At 40.7% G+C, this 16794-nt stretch overlaps 1 protein-coding gene across 1 annotated transcript in view; it reads right to left on the bottom strand.

The window, feature by feature from the left end:
* Window positions 1-2145: 2145 nt before the first annotated feature.
* Window positions 2146-16794, bottom strand: part of LOC123746625 (uncharacterized) — a 57427-nt gene continuing 42778 nt past the window's right edge. Inside the window, exons 6-10 of the mRNA XM_045728293.2 lie at window positions 16358-16451; window positions 4863-5017; window positions 4267-4450; window positions 3393-3522; window positions 2146-2686 (exon numbers count right to left, since the gene is read on the bottom strand). Of these exons, the coding sequence (XP_045584249.2) occupies window positions 2522-2686; window positions 3393-3522; window positions 4267-4450; window positions 4863-5017; window positions 16358-16451 (728 nt within the window). The 3' untranslated portion in view covers window positions 2146-2521. The remainder of the gene's footprint in view (window positions 2687-3392; window positions 3523-4266; window positions 4451-4862; window positions 5018-16357; window positions 16452-16794) is intronic.

Below are 16794 nucleotides of genomic sequence, written 5' to 3'. Positions count from 1 at the left end.
TCACTCTACCTGAGGTTCTTGATGTACTGTCCTTACTGGTCCGTGTGCTACACACACTCAACCACACTCTCTGCACTTCTAACTTTCATACAACTGTTGCAGGTCGCATGATGTCCTGGAGTGTGTTTTGATCTAGATTGGTAATCACAAGCAGATTAGTAAGGCCATAACATATCTGCCAAGATCATCATTATGTCCTACACACTTGACCTGACTAAAACTGGTCACTGTTAACACCCATAGGAAGTGAGAGTTCTTATTGCGTACTGATAGACTGTCTGTCGCACCACCAGATATGTTCCTGTGCAACCCGTTCTCGCAAATTTAATAAGTCAATATTGACTTATTAGTTGCGTGCATAGGTGACATACTAAACATAATAGTTTCCCTTGAAAAGCTTCATAGAAAACACCGACCTTACCTAACCTACTTAGTATGTTAAGATAAGCATCTTATAGCTTCGTAATTACAATTGTTACTTAACCTATTATAGGTATAGGTTAGGTAATAATTGTAATTACGAAGCAATAAGATGCTTATCTTAACATACTAAGTAGGTTAGGTAAGGTCGGTGTTTTCTATGAAGCTTTTCAAGGGAAACTATTATGTTAAGAATGTCACCTATGCACATATTTAATAAGTCAATATTGACTTATTAAATTTGCGAGAACGGGTTGTCCTGTGACGATGTTAATGTGATTTGTAGACCGCACCGGACCCCATATTCTGTTCCTAGTGGAAGGCTGTGGTCTTTCTGACACAGGTGTAGTTTCATAAGACGTATATGATTTTCTTTCTTCAGATGCGACGTGAGAGGTACGTTGGACGGCGAAAGGCAGTCCACCAGTAGTGGCCAGCAAGAGAATCCTCAAGAACGAAAGGCTTATATCGGTGGGAACAAGAAAGGTCTGGTTGTTGAAGATAGTGAACTGTCTGTGGTAGCCAGCGAGCTATTGGTGTTGGAACGACGTATCCCGGGGTGGCCCAGCTGTGTTCGCAGACGAAGTTGACGCACGTCTGTCCTCTAGGTTAAGGCTTGTTAACGGTTAAGCCTTGAGAGGAAGCCAGCCAGCATGTTGCTGGAGTTAATATTTAGACATTGTGATGATACTGTGCAGGACTGGGGTCAGATTCACGAAGCAGTTACGCAAACACTTACGAACCTATACATATTTTCTCAATCTTTGGCGGCTTTGTTTACAATTATTAAACAGTTAATGAGCTCCGAAGTACCAGGAAGCTGTTTATAACAATAACAACAGTTGACTGGGAAGTTTTCATGCTTGTAAACTGTTTAATAAATGTAACAAAAGCCGTCAAAGATTGAGGAAAGATGTGCACGTTCGTAAGTACTTGCGTAACTGCTTCGTGAATCTGGCTCCTGGCCCGTGAATTGTTAGAATAGTGGACTCGCGGGCTTGAGTACTTCAGAAGGGCACACAGGGAAGGAGCCCTGACTATTGTGCTAGGAGGACTCACCGTAATAGATCACAGAGGTTTTGTGGTGTCCTGTGTGAAAGTCATACATACGGTATTATCAGTGGTGGATAGTTCTTGTAAATAATTACCTGTACATAAGATTTAAGTACATTTGGTGATGGTTTTATTTAGTGTTGTTTAACCCTCTTCCCCGTTTGGTTGTCTAGTACTGCTCAGCTCTTGATGACTTAGCCCTGACTTGGGGTTGGATCTGTGAAGAAAGAGGCACTCTGGCCCTAGAGAGAGACAAAACTAACCAGAGTAACTGGCTGGCTGAGTGAGTCCAAAACAGTTCCACTGTTATAATGTTGCTGTTCTACTTTTACCTTGTTGCAATTGTAAGATGTACTGACATCCCTAATATTCTCTCGTCGTCTATGTTAATCAACCCATTCATACTTTTGTTAGAATCATACTCTGAGAAACATACCTACATATATCCACATATTTTCAGGTAATAACATGCCCAGTGGTGTTGGGGTCGACCCCAAAAGGGTCCGTCATTTAAGAATTGATACCCCTGGTTGACCCGGTACTAGGGTCGACATGGTGCCGGGGTTGACCTCATTGATATAAAGCGATAAATGTTTATAGATTTTGACTGAATATTATATGAAAATAATATGTTCAGTGCAATACACGATGGTAAATAATATTACAAAGAAATATTATGACTTTGGGGCTTCAGTACAATACTGTATATAAATATTTATTCCTACTGATAATTTTCTGCAGTTTGAGGTAATACATCTTAGATACAAAGTTAAAAATATATTATTTTGTTTGCGATGAAGTTAGAAGTTTGCATCACGATAAACAAAAAATAATAATAGTAAAAGGAAAATTTTTATAAAGATTTACAAAAGTGCAAGTAGGCACCACAAAAGTTTGATATATTTCTTAGTCATTGAAAAATAGTTGACTATTGGATCAAGTTACAATAGTTTGTATGCCTCGATTAAAAATAAAAGTCGAGAGAGCTGTAAAATGCTAAATGTTAAACAAGAATAACAATAATATAGCAATGAAGATAGCATGCTCTCTAGGATGAAGTCTTGGGTCGGCTATCAAGCCACTGCTTGATCTTGGGAAGCTGCAGGACCTTGTTAACGTGTCCCTCCACGACGGGGAACTCCTTCAGCACCTCCGTCTTCTTCTCCCTCAGTTCACCGATCATCAGGCCAATAAACAGGTCAGCCCACGTTATCTGAGGAACATATTGTATGTAGAAAATGTCAAACATTTAGCATGAGTTTTTCTTTCTTTTCTTTGCATTATTCTGATAATTGCGAACTAAATATCTGTTCCCTGCCTTCACTGACTTATTCACTGGATGATCTCTTGCACTCTGCGGGTTGCCATATTTTTGCATGCTCTTTTTTTCATTTTAATGCATGATAAAGGACCTCCCAGCGCTATGTTACTAAAAGGATCCCACCTTGGGATCACTTGTTTTATTCTTATCTACTAGGAACGAGGAGTATACATATACTGGTAATGGACATCCATGGGTTAAGAGTTTTGTTCATCAGTCATAAATTTCTTATACAAACATAACTCCAGTTCCACTAGATTGATTATTGTACAAAGACCTGAGAGGGTGAATGACTGTTACCACAAAGAACAAGGGAGATTATTAATTAAAATGATCAGCTAGATATAAATATTTGACAGACAAAAATCAGATCTGGAAAAAAGTAGTTGTTGATGACAACTTCAGTGGGTTGCACAGTTGATTTAATGCCATTAGCAGTAGTAGGCATCCATCAGTCTCAGGAGACTATAGAGTTGCGCTCTGGCGTCGGCCAGGTCTGGAGTGGCCTCACCAGAGCGCAAAGCCAATACAAAGCCAATGTATTTTCATTTGAACACTTTGAAAATCTACGTGGAATTAGAATGCGTCTAAATCAAACCTTGTCTGAGGCGAACCACTCCCTGGTGGCTAGTCGCTGGCTGAGGCGGGTCAGGAATGGAGCGATAACGTTGGGGTACAGCTCCTCATCGTACTTCTTTTTCTTCTCATCCTCGTTTCCTGGAGCGAACCTGAAGAAAAACCAAATTGCTTTTTTTAATGAGCTTACCAATATGATATTAAGTGATGAGAAAACTAATTCGAATATTAGAGCCACATCAGGAATCGATTATTAAAGAACAATGGAGTTGCGCTCTCTTTGTTGGTCTGGAGTGTCCTCTCCAGGGCGCAAAGCCCGGGTAGGTTGGTTAGGAGAAGCTGTTACCCATGCAGCAAGTCCCCGTTCTCCACGGCGCCGAATGTCTCAAATGGAAAGGCAAACGCCATTACAATTGGTTTTAGCAACAGTCCCAGGAACTGTGAGCTCCGGAGTTGACCTCGAAGTTTGGTAAAAGACTGCACAGGGACTCCAACCCCGGAGACCGCCGTGGTCGGGGCCGGAGAAGAACCACCCCACCAAGGGCAAGAACGACCCCAGCCTCCTGAAGCAGGGCCTGGGGGGCCGCAGGAGTCCCAGGAGGTGGACGGCCCGGTCCCGCACCTTCGGGTTCCTGACAGTGATCATCACAGCCCTCTTTCACCCGAGGTCGGCCTCCTTCAAGACCAAGCAGAAGGAAGAGTGATAATTATTAAATACAACAATTATTATTATAATAATTATTATAATACAAATATAATTAATGAATAATTATCACTCTTCGTTCTGCTTGGTCTTGAAGGAAGCCGGCCTCGAGTGAAAGAGGGCTCTGATGATTGACGGTCAATAAGACCATAAATTTTTGGTGAGTGAGATAGCAGCCTATAGTCATACATACAATTCCTTGTTTGCTGATGTCATCATTTCAGAAAAAGTATCTGCAAGGGCGTCGCAGTAGGCAGCTTCGAGGTGGTCTTGTGGGACGAGGTCCGCCTGCTTGGCCACGTAGCGGGCGATGGCCAGGGACTGTGGTAGAGGCTTCCCGTCCACCATCAACACCGGCACCTTGCCCCCCGGAATGCCTGGAGGAGAAGGAAACGGATTAAAACAATGCAGAATATGATTTTCTGCAACTTTTATTGAGTACACTAGTTGTCATTCACACTCTTGGGACAATTAGTAGAGACCGCTGCTGACCTAATATTCACATTTGAACAGTTAGTCTCGCATCAGTTGCCCTGTGGACTCATTGCCTTGCCACATCCACGATGAGAATATAACTAAATAATTGTACTGTTTAGTGTTTTTTCGGGTCATTGTCATCACCATGGTAGTTTGACATATACAGACAATGGCACAAAACTGACTACATTGGTTCAAGTGAGGGTGCAGCATGACCCAACCCAGCATGCAGGTAGTCACTGCCTTCACCTTCTCCCCATATTTTGGGTATACCTTCACTGTTGACAAAGCCTTGGACAGTACAACACTCACTAGGTTTACGGGACGGCCAGTCTGCCTTCTCGATGCGTTCATCAGTGTAGGGGATGCCACTGTACGCGAAGATCCAACGGATCAGCTCAGCGCGGCCCGCGGCGTTGAAGTAGATCAGTTTGTATTCTGGCATTGTGGTGGTGGTGGTCAAATACCTGGGAAAAGACAAGCAAGTTGTGGGGATTGTGTTGTGAACATAGAAGTCAAATTTGTAATTGTGAAAACATCAAATTTGTACAATAAGAGGCTATGTGAGGAAACCGATTTAAGGTTCATGGAATCAGACATATTTACCAACCACACGACCATACAATACACCCTATCACACACATACAATTTCCCATCATACATATACAATGTGCCATCACACTAAACTCATGGTATTTAGTATAAAAGGTCCTGTATGTGGTACGATAAAGGTCATAGTCGCACAAAGGGAACAAGAACAGGGCCCTAATGTTCTTCTACGAATTAACCCAAGAAATATACATTCGTGGAGAATTAGTTACACCCATCTAATGGGCAGCAGTGGATAAGATACAGGAATGATGGAACAGGCAATTAGCGATTCAGAAACCGGATCTAGGACACAGTTCTACATTCAAAGGTTCTGATACTCAAGCTAGCCAGATAGAGATTCTGATAATAATCTGACAAATATAATTGTGGAAGTAGAAGTAGAGTTTAGCAACTCAACAGCCTTCCCAACAGAGTGACAGTCAGAACAAGTAACAACTCTTCCATCACTACAATATCCTGAAGAGGGGGTAGCAGCAGAGTCCAACAAGGTGCCATAACGCTCCACAAAGTCAGGGCCGACGTCCTCGATAACCATGCATACACCAAGAAAGATCTCTTGAAGTTCATTAAAGCCGTCGCCAACGTGACACTCATCAACATCAGACAAGGAGTGGAAATCGTGCTCTACTTCTCGAGCGAGGAGGACCTCGAAAATTGCAGAGCGTTGATGGAAAGCTGCGCCAAGTGCACCTCTGCCTCAACTACCCACATCGGTACCTTGCCGCACGAACCGTCTTTATCAGCGAGACCAGCCTTTGGATGGCGGACAAAGAACTGCTAGATGTACTCACCATCGTCGAGGAAAAACCCAGAACATGTTAGTATTTACAGGTGCGTTCTACGGCCGAGCCAGCCGTACCAAATGTAAGCGCCCTACTATACAAATTACCGTCACCTCATTAGCCGCAGCTACCCAGGCTACCACACAAGGATTCAACTGCTTTCGCATCAAGATCCCACCCTACCAAGTGAAGATGGAACGCTTCTACAATATACAACAGTGCTTCAAGTGCTATGCATACACTCACCCAACCAACAAGTGTCAGGAACTCAACGTGAAGTGCAGCATCTGCGCCCATAATCATTACTACTCAGTCTGCAAAGCAGACACAAAATGCTGCCTAAACTGCAAAGGCGATCACGCCGCTGCCCTCGCAGACAAGAAGACACCGAACACCTGGTCGAGTCAAAGAAAGCCTGAACCCCTACCGACGTAGTCGGTCCCACCAGAACCAGCTCCAGCACCTTAGCTCCCACCAACAAGCAGAAGTCTTCCCTGCCTTACCAAACAGTGAGCATCAGGCCTCTGATGCCCACCAGGCATCCCAGCCTCCTTATTGGGGAACCAACGCCCAATCAGCCCCCTCACAATTCCTCGCCTCACGTGAAGGGATCATTTCCGGTCTCATTTGTCTAGCTGAGAGGCTCGGCAGACCAGACAACCATCGGTTCGTCACTGAACTCAACGCCATATCGCCAACGGCCAGGACCCCATCATTGGCCCTGAGGACAAGCTCTCTGCCTCTCCTACTACCACAGGGACTACCACAACTACTACTACAAGGACGATCTCAACCCAGACTCCAGCACCACTCAAGACCAAGGCTGCACAAACAGAAACACCCTCCACATCTGCTCCTACAATCACTGTCTCAACCGACGCGCTCGCCGACGTACTGTCTACGCCTGCTAGCAATACCACTAACGATCCTGTGGCAGCTGTAACCACCACTCTGCGACACCAAAGCCTAACCCAGGCTATGCGGCCGAAAAGTAAACCACCGGCTCCAGACGGCGTTTCGGACTCTTCAGGCGAAGAAATTTCAGTAGGAGCAGCATCTACACACAACCAATTCAACACCTTCAACGTGCATGACTTGTGGTTCTGCATTCAAAGGTTCATTGTCCATACATTGTGTGGACAGGAGTTACACACGCTAATGAAGCCACTATTACGCAGAGCGTTTTGGTAAAATTTAAAATAATTTGGAAACAAAATTATTTAAAGGTGTGATGGGGTAAACATTTAATACTATAAGTGATGCTAAAAAAAATTGGAAAAGTTCCATAAAAAGTAACAAAGGAATACAATAAAAAGGTGATACTTAAAGATGACAGACATAGAGTATTACATTACATTATTACATTACATAGGCTATCACATTGTGGAGTCAGTAGATCTAGCAACAGTACAGTAGGTTGTGTACATTAATAACAGAATGGAAATACTAAGATGTAATTTAGAAAAGCAACTGAACATAACATAACATAGAGTAATATAGTAACATTTAAGTTTAATGGCATCAACACTCAAAAATAAACAAGGATAAAAAATTACAGGAGTAAACACTTCACAAAAATACATGACAATGAAGAAAGGACATATCAGTTAGTAAATTAAATTTAAGATAATATTAACACAATAGTAAGTTAAAACTAGGGGAAAATATGAAAGAAATTAGTTACATTATATTGAGTATATAACATTAATTATCCCACATGATATTAAGTAAATAATTCTTAGTCTCTTTTTAAACTAGTTAGGAAACGTGTAGATTTTAATTACATTTGTGAGATCATTCCACAATTTGGGACCCTTGACTTGTTTAGCATTTCTGCTTTGGTTGAGTCTTACTCTAGGAATATCAAATAAAATATTTGTTCCTCGTGTGGTGACCGTGAGTTCTATTACAGCCTTCTAGGAAACGTTTAAGGTCATGATTGTTATTTTAATTCAGAGTTTTATAGGTATTGAGAATGACTGAGAGTATGTGAAAAGACTTGATATATAACATGTTCAAGGATATCAGTAAGGGAGCAGAGTGGTGTCTGGAACTGGAATAGCCTAATAGGAGCCTAATAGGCGGGGCATAAAGTGCTTGACCTCACCCTCCCTCATCCTCTAGACACTGATTGATAAGTACTGATAGGTAAGTACACTCTCACCCCCCCCCCTTCCTCACAATTACTCATCCCTCCTTGGCCACACTCACAAACACTCCCTCTCCCTCCCTCCCTCCCTCTCCGCCGCAGTCATAAACAATACTCCCCCCCACTCCCCGGGCCACCGCCTTCCCAGGGACTCAAGGACACACACATTAGCGCCAGGCTTGGCTGGTGGCGGTGAACAAAACTATTACCCATCGTGAACACAACACACATCATGAAGTTATACACTTCTGCCACACTAAAGAGAACAGTGTGCAGAAGTGTGGATTTTTATGAGTTTTGTATGTATGTAACTTTCCTTATGTTCGTGACCTGTCCAGTGGGACGAGGCTGTGGTCTCTTTAGCACCAGAGTGGTGGGAATGGAGTCTTACTGCAAGGAGGTGTTTTTGACAGCTCTCAAGAGGTGACACTCTTGACCAAGGTAACGAGCGTGCGTCATTGTGTATTAGTAAGTTGTTAAATAATCTTATTTTTGTTTATGCATATGCCTTTTATGTCTCTCCTCGTTCTGAAGTACTGCCCCCACATTTCATCACAATTGTTACTTCAATTTCATAATAATAATTTGAGTTGGCTCGGGATCAGCCCAGAGCATCAAGCACTGAATATATATTTGGTGTGAGGACCCATCCGCTACCTGCTATATTTGCTCGCTGGCAAGCAAGTTGCAGAGCAAACGAGGTGTCGGAAGAAGCCCGGTATTGCTTGTGGCAGCAGAACAACGTCCTGACTTTTATCTTAAATGTCTCGCTTCATGCAGGTCGGGGTTTCAATTCCCGACCGTCCAAATGGTTGGCCACATTCCTTTCCTCCGTCCCATCCCAAATCCTTATCCTGACCCCTTCCCAGTGCTATATAGTCGTAACAGCATGGCGATTCCTCCTGATAGTTCCCTTTCTTTTCCACCTGGGATGCCAGGACCTTGACGTCTTGCTCACACCTCGGGGGTGTATTTGTTTGTTGTTTGGCTGTTGTAACTTTCTGCACAGTGACCTCTGGCAATGTTGGTGCGGGTGCATGCAATTGCAGGTTGTTGCATGATGCAGCAATAGACAAGGTAAACATTCGAATCCACACCCCAAATATAAAATTTTTTTCACATTCAGGACCAACAACGTGTGGCGTTACTCTGACGATCTTTGTGAAGGGGGTATCCCTCACACCAAGCTTACCTCTATAATGAACATTCTGACCTCTATAATGAACATTCAGACCTCTATAATGAACACATGGACCTCTATAATGAACATTGCGACCTCTATAATGAACATTCTGACCTCTATAATGAACATTCTGACCTCTATAATGAACATTCTGACCTCTGTAATGAACATTCTGACCTCTATAATGAACATTCTGACCTCTATAATGAACACTCTGACCTCTATAATGAACGTTCAGACCTCTATAATGAACATTCTGACCTCTATAATGAGCATTCTGACCTCTATAATGAACATTCTGGCTTCTATAATGAACATTATGACCTCTATAATAAACATTCTGACCTCTATAATGAACATTCTGACCTCTATAATGAACATTCTGACCTCTATAATGAACATGCTGACCTCTATCATGAACATATGGACCTCTATAATGAACATTAGGACCTCTATAATGAACATTCAGACCTTTATAATGAAGATTCTGGCCTCTATAATGAACATTCTGGCTTCTATAATGAACATTATGACCTCTATAATAAACATTCTGACCTCTATAATGAACACTCTGACCTCTATAATGAACATGCTGACCTCTATCATGAACATTCTGACCTCTCTAATGAACATTCTGATCACTATAATGAACATTCTGACCTCTATAATGAACACATGGACCTCTATAATGAATATTGCGACCTCTGTAATGAACATTCTGACCTCTATAATGAACATTCTGGCTTCTATAATGAACATTATGACCTCTATAATAAACATTCTGACCTCTATAATGAACATTCAGACCTTTATAATGAAAATTCTGACCTCTATAGTGAACATTCTGACCTCCATAATGAACATTCTGACCTCTATAATGAACATTCTGACCTCTATAGTGAACACTCTGACCTCTATAATGAACATTCTGACCTCTATAATGAACATTCTGACCTCTATAATGAACATTCTGATCTCTATAATGAACATTCCGACCTCTATAATTAACATTCTGACCTCTATAATGAACATTCTGACCTCTATAATGAACATTCCGACCTCTATAATTAACATTCTGACTTCTATAATGAACATTCTGACCTCTATAATGAACATTCCGACCTCTATAATTAACATTCTGACCTCTATAATGAACATTCAGACCTCTATAGTGAACATTCTGACCTCTATAATGAACATTCTGACCTCTATAATGAACATTCTGACCTCTATAATGAACATTCCGACCTCTATAATTAGCATTCTGACCTTTATAATGAACATTCTGACCTCTATAATGAACATTCCGACCTCTATAATTAACATTCTGACCTCTATAATGAACATTCTGACCTCTATAATGAACATTCCGACCTCTATAATTAACATTCTGACTTCTATAATGAACATTCTGACCTCTATAATGAACATTCAGACCTCTATAGTGAACATTCTGACCTCTATAATGAACATTCAGACCTCTATAGTGAACATTCTGACCTCTATAATGAACATTCAGACCACTATAATTAAATTTCTGGACCTAGATTCAGGAAGCTCCATGTTTTTCTTCGTAAATGGGTTTGCTACGAAGGTTCCTAAGTGTGCCCTAAGAAGATGCTTAGGTGCGATTCACGTACGTCCACTTAGGATGAAATTTGTTGGTTCACCTGCGTGCCGATAGAGGTCACTACTGTGTTTCGTTTGGCCAATCAGAGAGCAGCAACATTCTTCATATTGAAGATTTAGCGCTGGCTTATCGGAGCTCTACTGCCTCCTATTTACGTCGAATTTTCTTATAAAATTAATATATTTCGAAGTAAAACAATGTTTTTTCAACTTCTACAGCCAGCACCGACATTGTAGTAAACAAATATGTTACATTTGTTGTTTACCTACGTAATTCTAAGAGATACTGTGTAGCTGTCCTTGTTGCTCGGAAGATGCGCTGACAATTATTGTATATATTTACTGAATTTACCCAAGGGCCACTAACTATCTAGTGACCTCGAAGAGGACAGAAAGCCGGCGGCTTGTTAAAGGGCCCCGTCAATTGCCTTAATGATATTTTTTAGGTGGAATTTGGCATTTACACCTACAGCGGGTAGGCCGTTCCATGGGTTTATAGCCCTCTTGGTGGAAAAAAACATCCGTTTTCAGTCCTACTTGAGAGAACATACTCTCCAACACTATATCTGTGATTGTCCTGTTATCAGTGACTTCATACCAAATGGTATAGGGTACTTTGAGCTCTGCAATTACTTCATACACTCAGAAATATTGTAAGATATTCTTGTGCTGCACCCAGATTTTGCCAGTGGAGGCTAATAGATCAGCCTTAAGTATTTTGTTCTCTCCTAATTCCATGTATGACTGGCCATCCTGAGAGGTGAGGATGTTGGATGAGCTTGTAGCTGGTTTTTGATCTACACTGTGTGATCCTTCATACAGAATAGGGAAGCAGCACATTGCTGTGTATACCTAAACATGTTAAAAAATGCGTTGTTTGAGAGGAGTCTTATAGAAACTGGTAAGAGTAATTATAATATAATGTTTCCATGATTCAGTGCTTATCTCTTATGAAAATCGTGAAGAGTTGTTTAGTCAGAGTTGATTTGTTTTTTGTATTGAGGCTGGTATTTTCTACATTGATTCCATGTATGTCTAACCATCCTGTGAGATGGGAGTTTAGATATACTTATAGCTAGTTTTTTATCTACACTGTGTAATATTCCATATAGAATAGGGTAGCAGCACATTGCTGTGTATACCTAATCTTTTTAATAATAAAAAAATCAGTAATAAAGATTTTAAATTATAGTTTGTGTTATTACAAATTGTTACGATATATCGTATCGTGTTATTTCGTCGCATAAAGACACGGTTATTTATTAGTAATACGTTCATTATTACAGGAAGAACGAGGTTAACAACCGTGGAGGTCGTTAACGGTCAGCACTGTATGGCTCGTCCGGTGGCGGGAATTTCTGTTAGCCAATCAGAACCACCGGGCGAGGTAACGTGTGCTGGCCGGAGCATGTGGAGAATCAGACCTTTACTCCCCTCCATTCAGTCAACATGTTGTCGTCACTTTCGGATGTTTGACCAACTGTTCCAGTATGCTCCACCCTCACCAAAGGAAACGGACGTGAGGATCTAGCGGCATGGTAGACGTCTCTGAGGTCGTGGAAGGCACCGTCATTGATAGTTAGAGGCGCTGAGGTAACACACACAGTGTCCGAATAGTGGTCCTAATTACGGAAAAGTGGATGATCTATAAGTGGGAAGAACAATCGGTCAAGAGACGACCATTTCATGGTCGCAGTCTCTTTCTATATATATAACTGTACTTGTGTATATATATATTAAGGCATTGTACATGTAATATATTGTATATAATGTGGATCGAGATATATCTGAATATATCCATGATGAAGTTTTTATACAATCTTATTTTCTTGTCCTTTGTCAGACGTCGGCACAAAGTGTGTCGCACCTGACAATAGGTCCGGCTGAAGGTGACACCTGATCAGGTTAATGTACTCAGTTATAGTACAACGAAACAAAAGATAAACCCTCAGAACAAACCTATTTTAAATGTGTTGTTGTCGACAGTTCGATCCCAACAAAATACAGTGCTGTATTATCCTTATTAAATCATGTTAACCATGGATCATTTCTCATGTTGATATGTAATAGTCATATTTCTTTTGAACTGCTAATCCATGCTAATAATTTTTTAATCATTCATTAAGTTGTGCATTATGTCTCAATTTTTCACTTCCTTGGATACACTGTACAGTACAAAAAGATAGGATAAAAATAAACCAGTAATATTTCTTTCATTATATTTTTTTATTTAAATAATTGCATCAATATTTTTACAGCTGACAGGATTTGTTTTACCATACAGGTGCATTATTTGTTAAAAAAATTTGGTTTATTGTTAAACACAATGGAGCTACATAGCCTTCCCAGCTTAGTGCCTTCTTTTAATACTTACTGATTAATAAATAATAATAAATAAATTTTATTCAGGAAAAGTACATAACATTGATTTACAAACATAATGTTGGATTTATAGACAGAGCTAGTACATACAATACCTAAAGCCACTAATACTCATAGCATTTCGGGCAAGGTGTGGGGGGAAAAAGTACTTAAACAAAAAACTTAATAGTAATCGGGATTAGGTATAAATTGTGTTGAAAGAAGGAATAAAAAATAAAAAAGGGGGGGTTAACATAGCATAAATCAGCAATTGTACATGTTGGTAAACAGCATTGTTTAAAAAATAGCAAGACATGGGTTGACATTTAGGGAGTAAGTTAGGTTACATGGAGTTAATTAGGCAGTACTTGGTTTAACTCTTAAACTGGTTGAGAGAGGTACAGCCTTTGACATGATTCAGGAGGTCATTCCACATTCTGGGTCCCTTGATTTGTAGAGCACTTCTAGTTTGGTTACACACAGCCGAATTGTGTAACAGGAAGAGGTCTTGGACACAAATTTGTTCCATGCTAAATGTAGAGGAATCGGCTGAGTATTCCTCAAATAAAATAAGTTGCCTCAGCTTATAAGGTAAATAAAATAAGCATTTCTCAAATAAGTAGCTACCTCACTGCCTTACTGCTACAAAGCCTTCCCGGCATGGTGCCTTCTTTTGATAATTACTTGTTCCACACCCAAGTTGTGTAACAGGAAGAGGTCTTGGACCCCTACTTCCCTCTCTTTTTTTTTAATAGTCCATATAGTCATAATTATAGCTTTAAGTATTCAATGAATAAAGTTTTTGACATTTTTACCCTTCTCCTTACCTAACATCATTTGTGCAGCATATTTTTATTTTGTCTCACCCAGATTTAATCTCAAAATAAAACCAAACTAAATAAATTAGAAATGGGTATGTATAGCTACGGTACACCCTTACTACTAGGTGAACAGGGGCATTTGGTGATAGTAAATGATCCCATCAGGCAGGGCTCATCACCTTCTCTCATATTTCATGTTCACCAGTGTTTATTTACTTAATAACTACGGGTATAATATCTTGCTATTATAAAACTAATTCTAATATCATAAGACATATTTACTCAAAGTTTCAAGCAGAGAATGCATACATAACTAACACGAAGGACTCTTCACGAGATTCAATTTTTATAATCTTTTGTTTGTTCCAAAATCTTAAAATCGATCCCGGTGTTATGTAGTAGAGAAAAATTGAGTTATATCCAGTTTACGTAAAGCTACGAGTGGTCGAAACCACACTTGGATCCCGGACCAAACTTACAAAGGTTTTTCGACTTAGCGGCTACGTCGTTATTCAGGTAGCTACTCTAAGAAGAAAAACCTTAAGTACCTTCGTGAATCTGGCCCCTGACTTCTATAATGAACATTCTGACATCTATAATGAACATCCTGCAACCCGTTCTCGCAAATTCGTAAAGTCAATATTGACTTATTAACTACGTGCATAGGTGATATACTAAACATAATAGATACCCCTAAAAAAGATTCATAGAAAACACCGACCTTACCTAACCTTATTTATTTTATTTATGCATATACAAGAATGTACATAAGGAATGTGAGGATACAAATATGGTAATTAGTCTTGTAAAGCCACTAGCACGTGCAGCGTTTCGGGCAGAAACCTTGTTAGTATCTTAAGATAAGCATCTTATTGCTTCGTAATTACAATTATTACTTAACCCATACCTATTATAAGTTAGGTAATAATTGTAATTACGAAGCAATAAGATGCTTATCTTAACATACTAAGAAGGTTAGGTAAGGTCGGTGTTTTCTATGAAGCTTTTCAAGGTAAACTGAAATATTCACAATAAATTAGTATGTCACATATGCACGTATTTAATAAGTCAATATTGACTGTAAGAAAGTGCGAGAACGGGTAGACTTATGGGCAGGACTATACTGCGTTACTTGGGTACAGACCTATAGGAAGCTATATGGGTATAGATGTAAAGGGTGCTGTGTTACTTGGATACAAACCTATAGGAAGCTGTGCTACGTAGGTGCAGGTTTGTAGGGGGTTCCTCTACTTGGGTATAGATCTATGAAACTGTGCTACAAGGGTACAGGACCATAGAGAGCAACGCTTCTTAGGCACAGGTCTATAGAGAGCGGCTCTATGGCCTCACAGCTGAGTGGACAGCGCTTTGGATTCGTAGTCCTGAGGTTCTGGGTTCGATCCCCGGTGTAGGCGGAAACAACTGAGCAGAATTTCTTTCACCTTGATGCATCTGTTCACCTAGCAATAAACTGGTACCTGGAAAGTTAGACAGCTGCTACGGGCTGCTTCCTGGGGATCTGTAACAAAAAGGAGGCCTGGTCGAGGACCGGGCCGCGGGGACGCTATGTCCTGAAATCGTCTCAAGATAACCTCAAGATAAGATAACCCGGATCCAAGTCTATAGGGAGTCGTTGTACTCGGATACAGATATACAGGGAGCGACGGTACTTGGATACAGATATACAGGGAACGACGGTACTCGGATACAGATATACAGGGAACGACGGTACTTGGATACAGGATAAAATTCTACATAAGAAATTATTCAATCAGGAAATTTATAATTGTTGTTGACCAGACCACACACTAGAAAGTGAAGGGACGACGACGTTTCGGTCCGTCCTGGACCATTCTCAAGTCACAATCGACTTGAGAATGTTCCAGGACGGACCGAAACGTCGTCGTCCCTTCACTTTCTAGTGTGTGGTCTGGTCAACATATTTCAGCCACGTTGTGATTCCTCGTCTGCTTATAATTGTTTAATCTTGACTTCGAATAACGCAACGCCTTGAATGAGATCCAAAATATCCCGCAATTCCTTAAGGTACCCTTAAGCGCTCCAAAGAAAACGCTGTTGATCGTCCAAAACAATAAAGTGCTCAAAAGTGCGCTGATCACTAGAACTGTGGTTGTATGTCTGTAGGTGAAGCAGAAGTTACGAATATTGCATGAAACACTTGCGTTGCCATACAGTTATTATTGGCGCGTTGCACGATTTTAATGCGTAGAAACTCGAAACTATTTAAGCTCAAACTCAGTCAAACTTACTTGGATGGAGGGCGGGGCGAGACGTGCACACACGGGCGAGGCTGGACCAGACTGGTGGGTCGCCGGGGTCCCGGCCGCCACCTGGTGTCATGTACTGCAAGTCATGGTGAGTATTGTGTACCCTCCCTCCCTACCTTCCCCCCTCCATTCATTCTTCAACCCGTTCTCGCAAATTCGTAAAGTCAATATTGACTTATTAACTACGTGCATAGGTGATATACTAAACATAATAGATACCCTTAAAAAGATTCATAGAAAACACCGACCTTACCTAACCTTGTTAGTATCTTAAGATAAGCATCTTATTGCTTCGTAATTACAATTATTACTTAACCTATACCTATTATAGGTTAGGTAATAATTGTAATTACGAAGCAATAAGATGCTTATCTTAACATACTAAGTAGGTTAGGTAAGGTCGGTGTTTTCTATGAATC

Source organism: Procambarus clarkii, chromosome 90 (genome assembly GCF_040958095.1).
Source record: "Procambarus clarkii isolate CNS0578487 chromosome 90, FALCON_Pclarkii_2.0, whole genome shotgun sequence".
NCBI lineage: Eukaryota > Metazoa > Arthropoda > Malacostraca > Decapoda > Cambaridae > Procambarus > Procambarus clarkii.
This window is presented reverse-complemented; position numbering and strand designations above follow the sequence as displayed.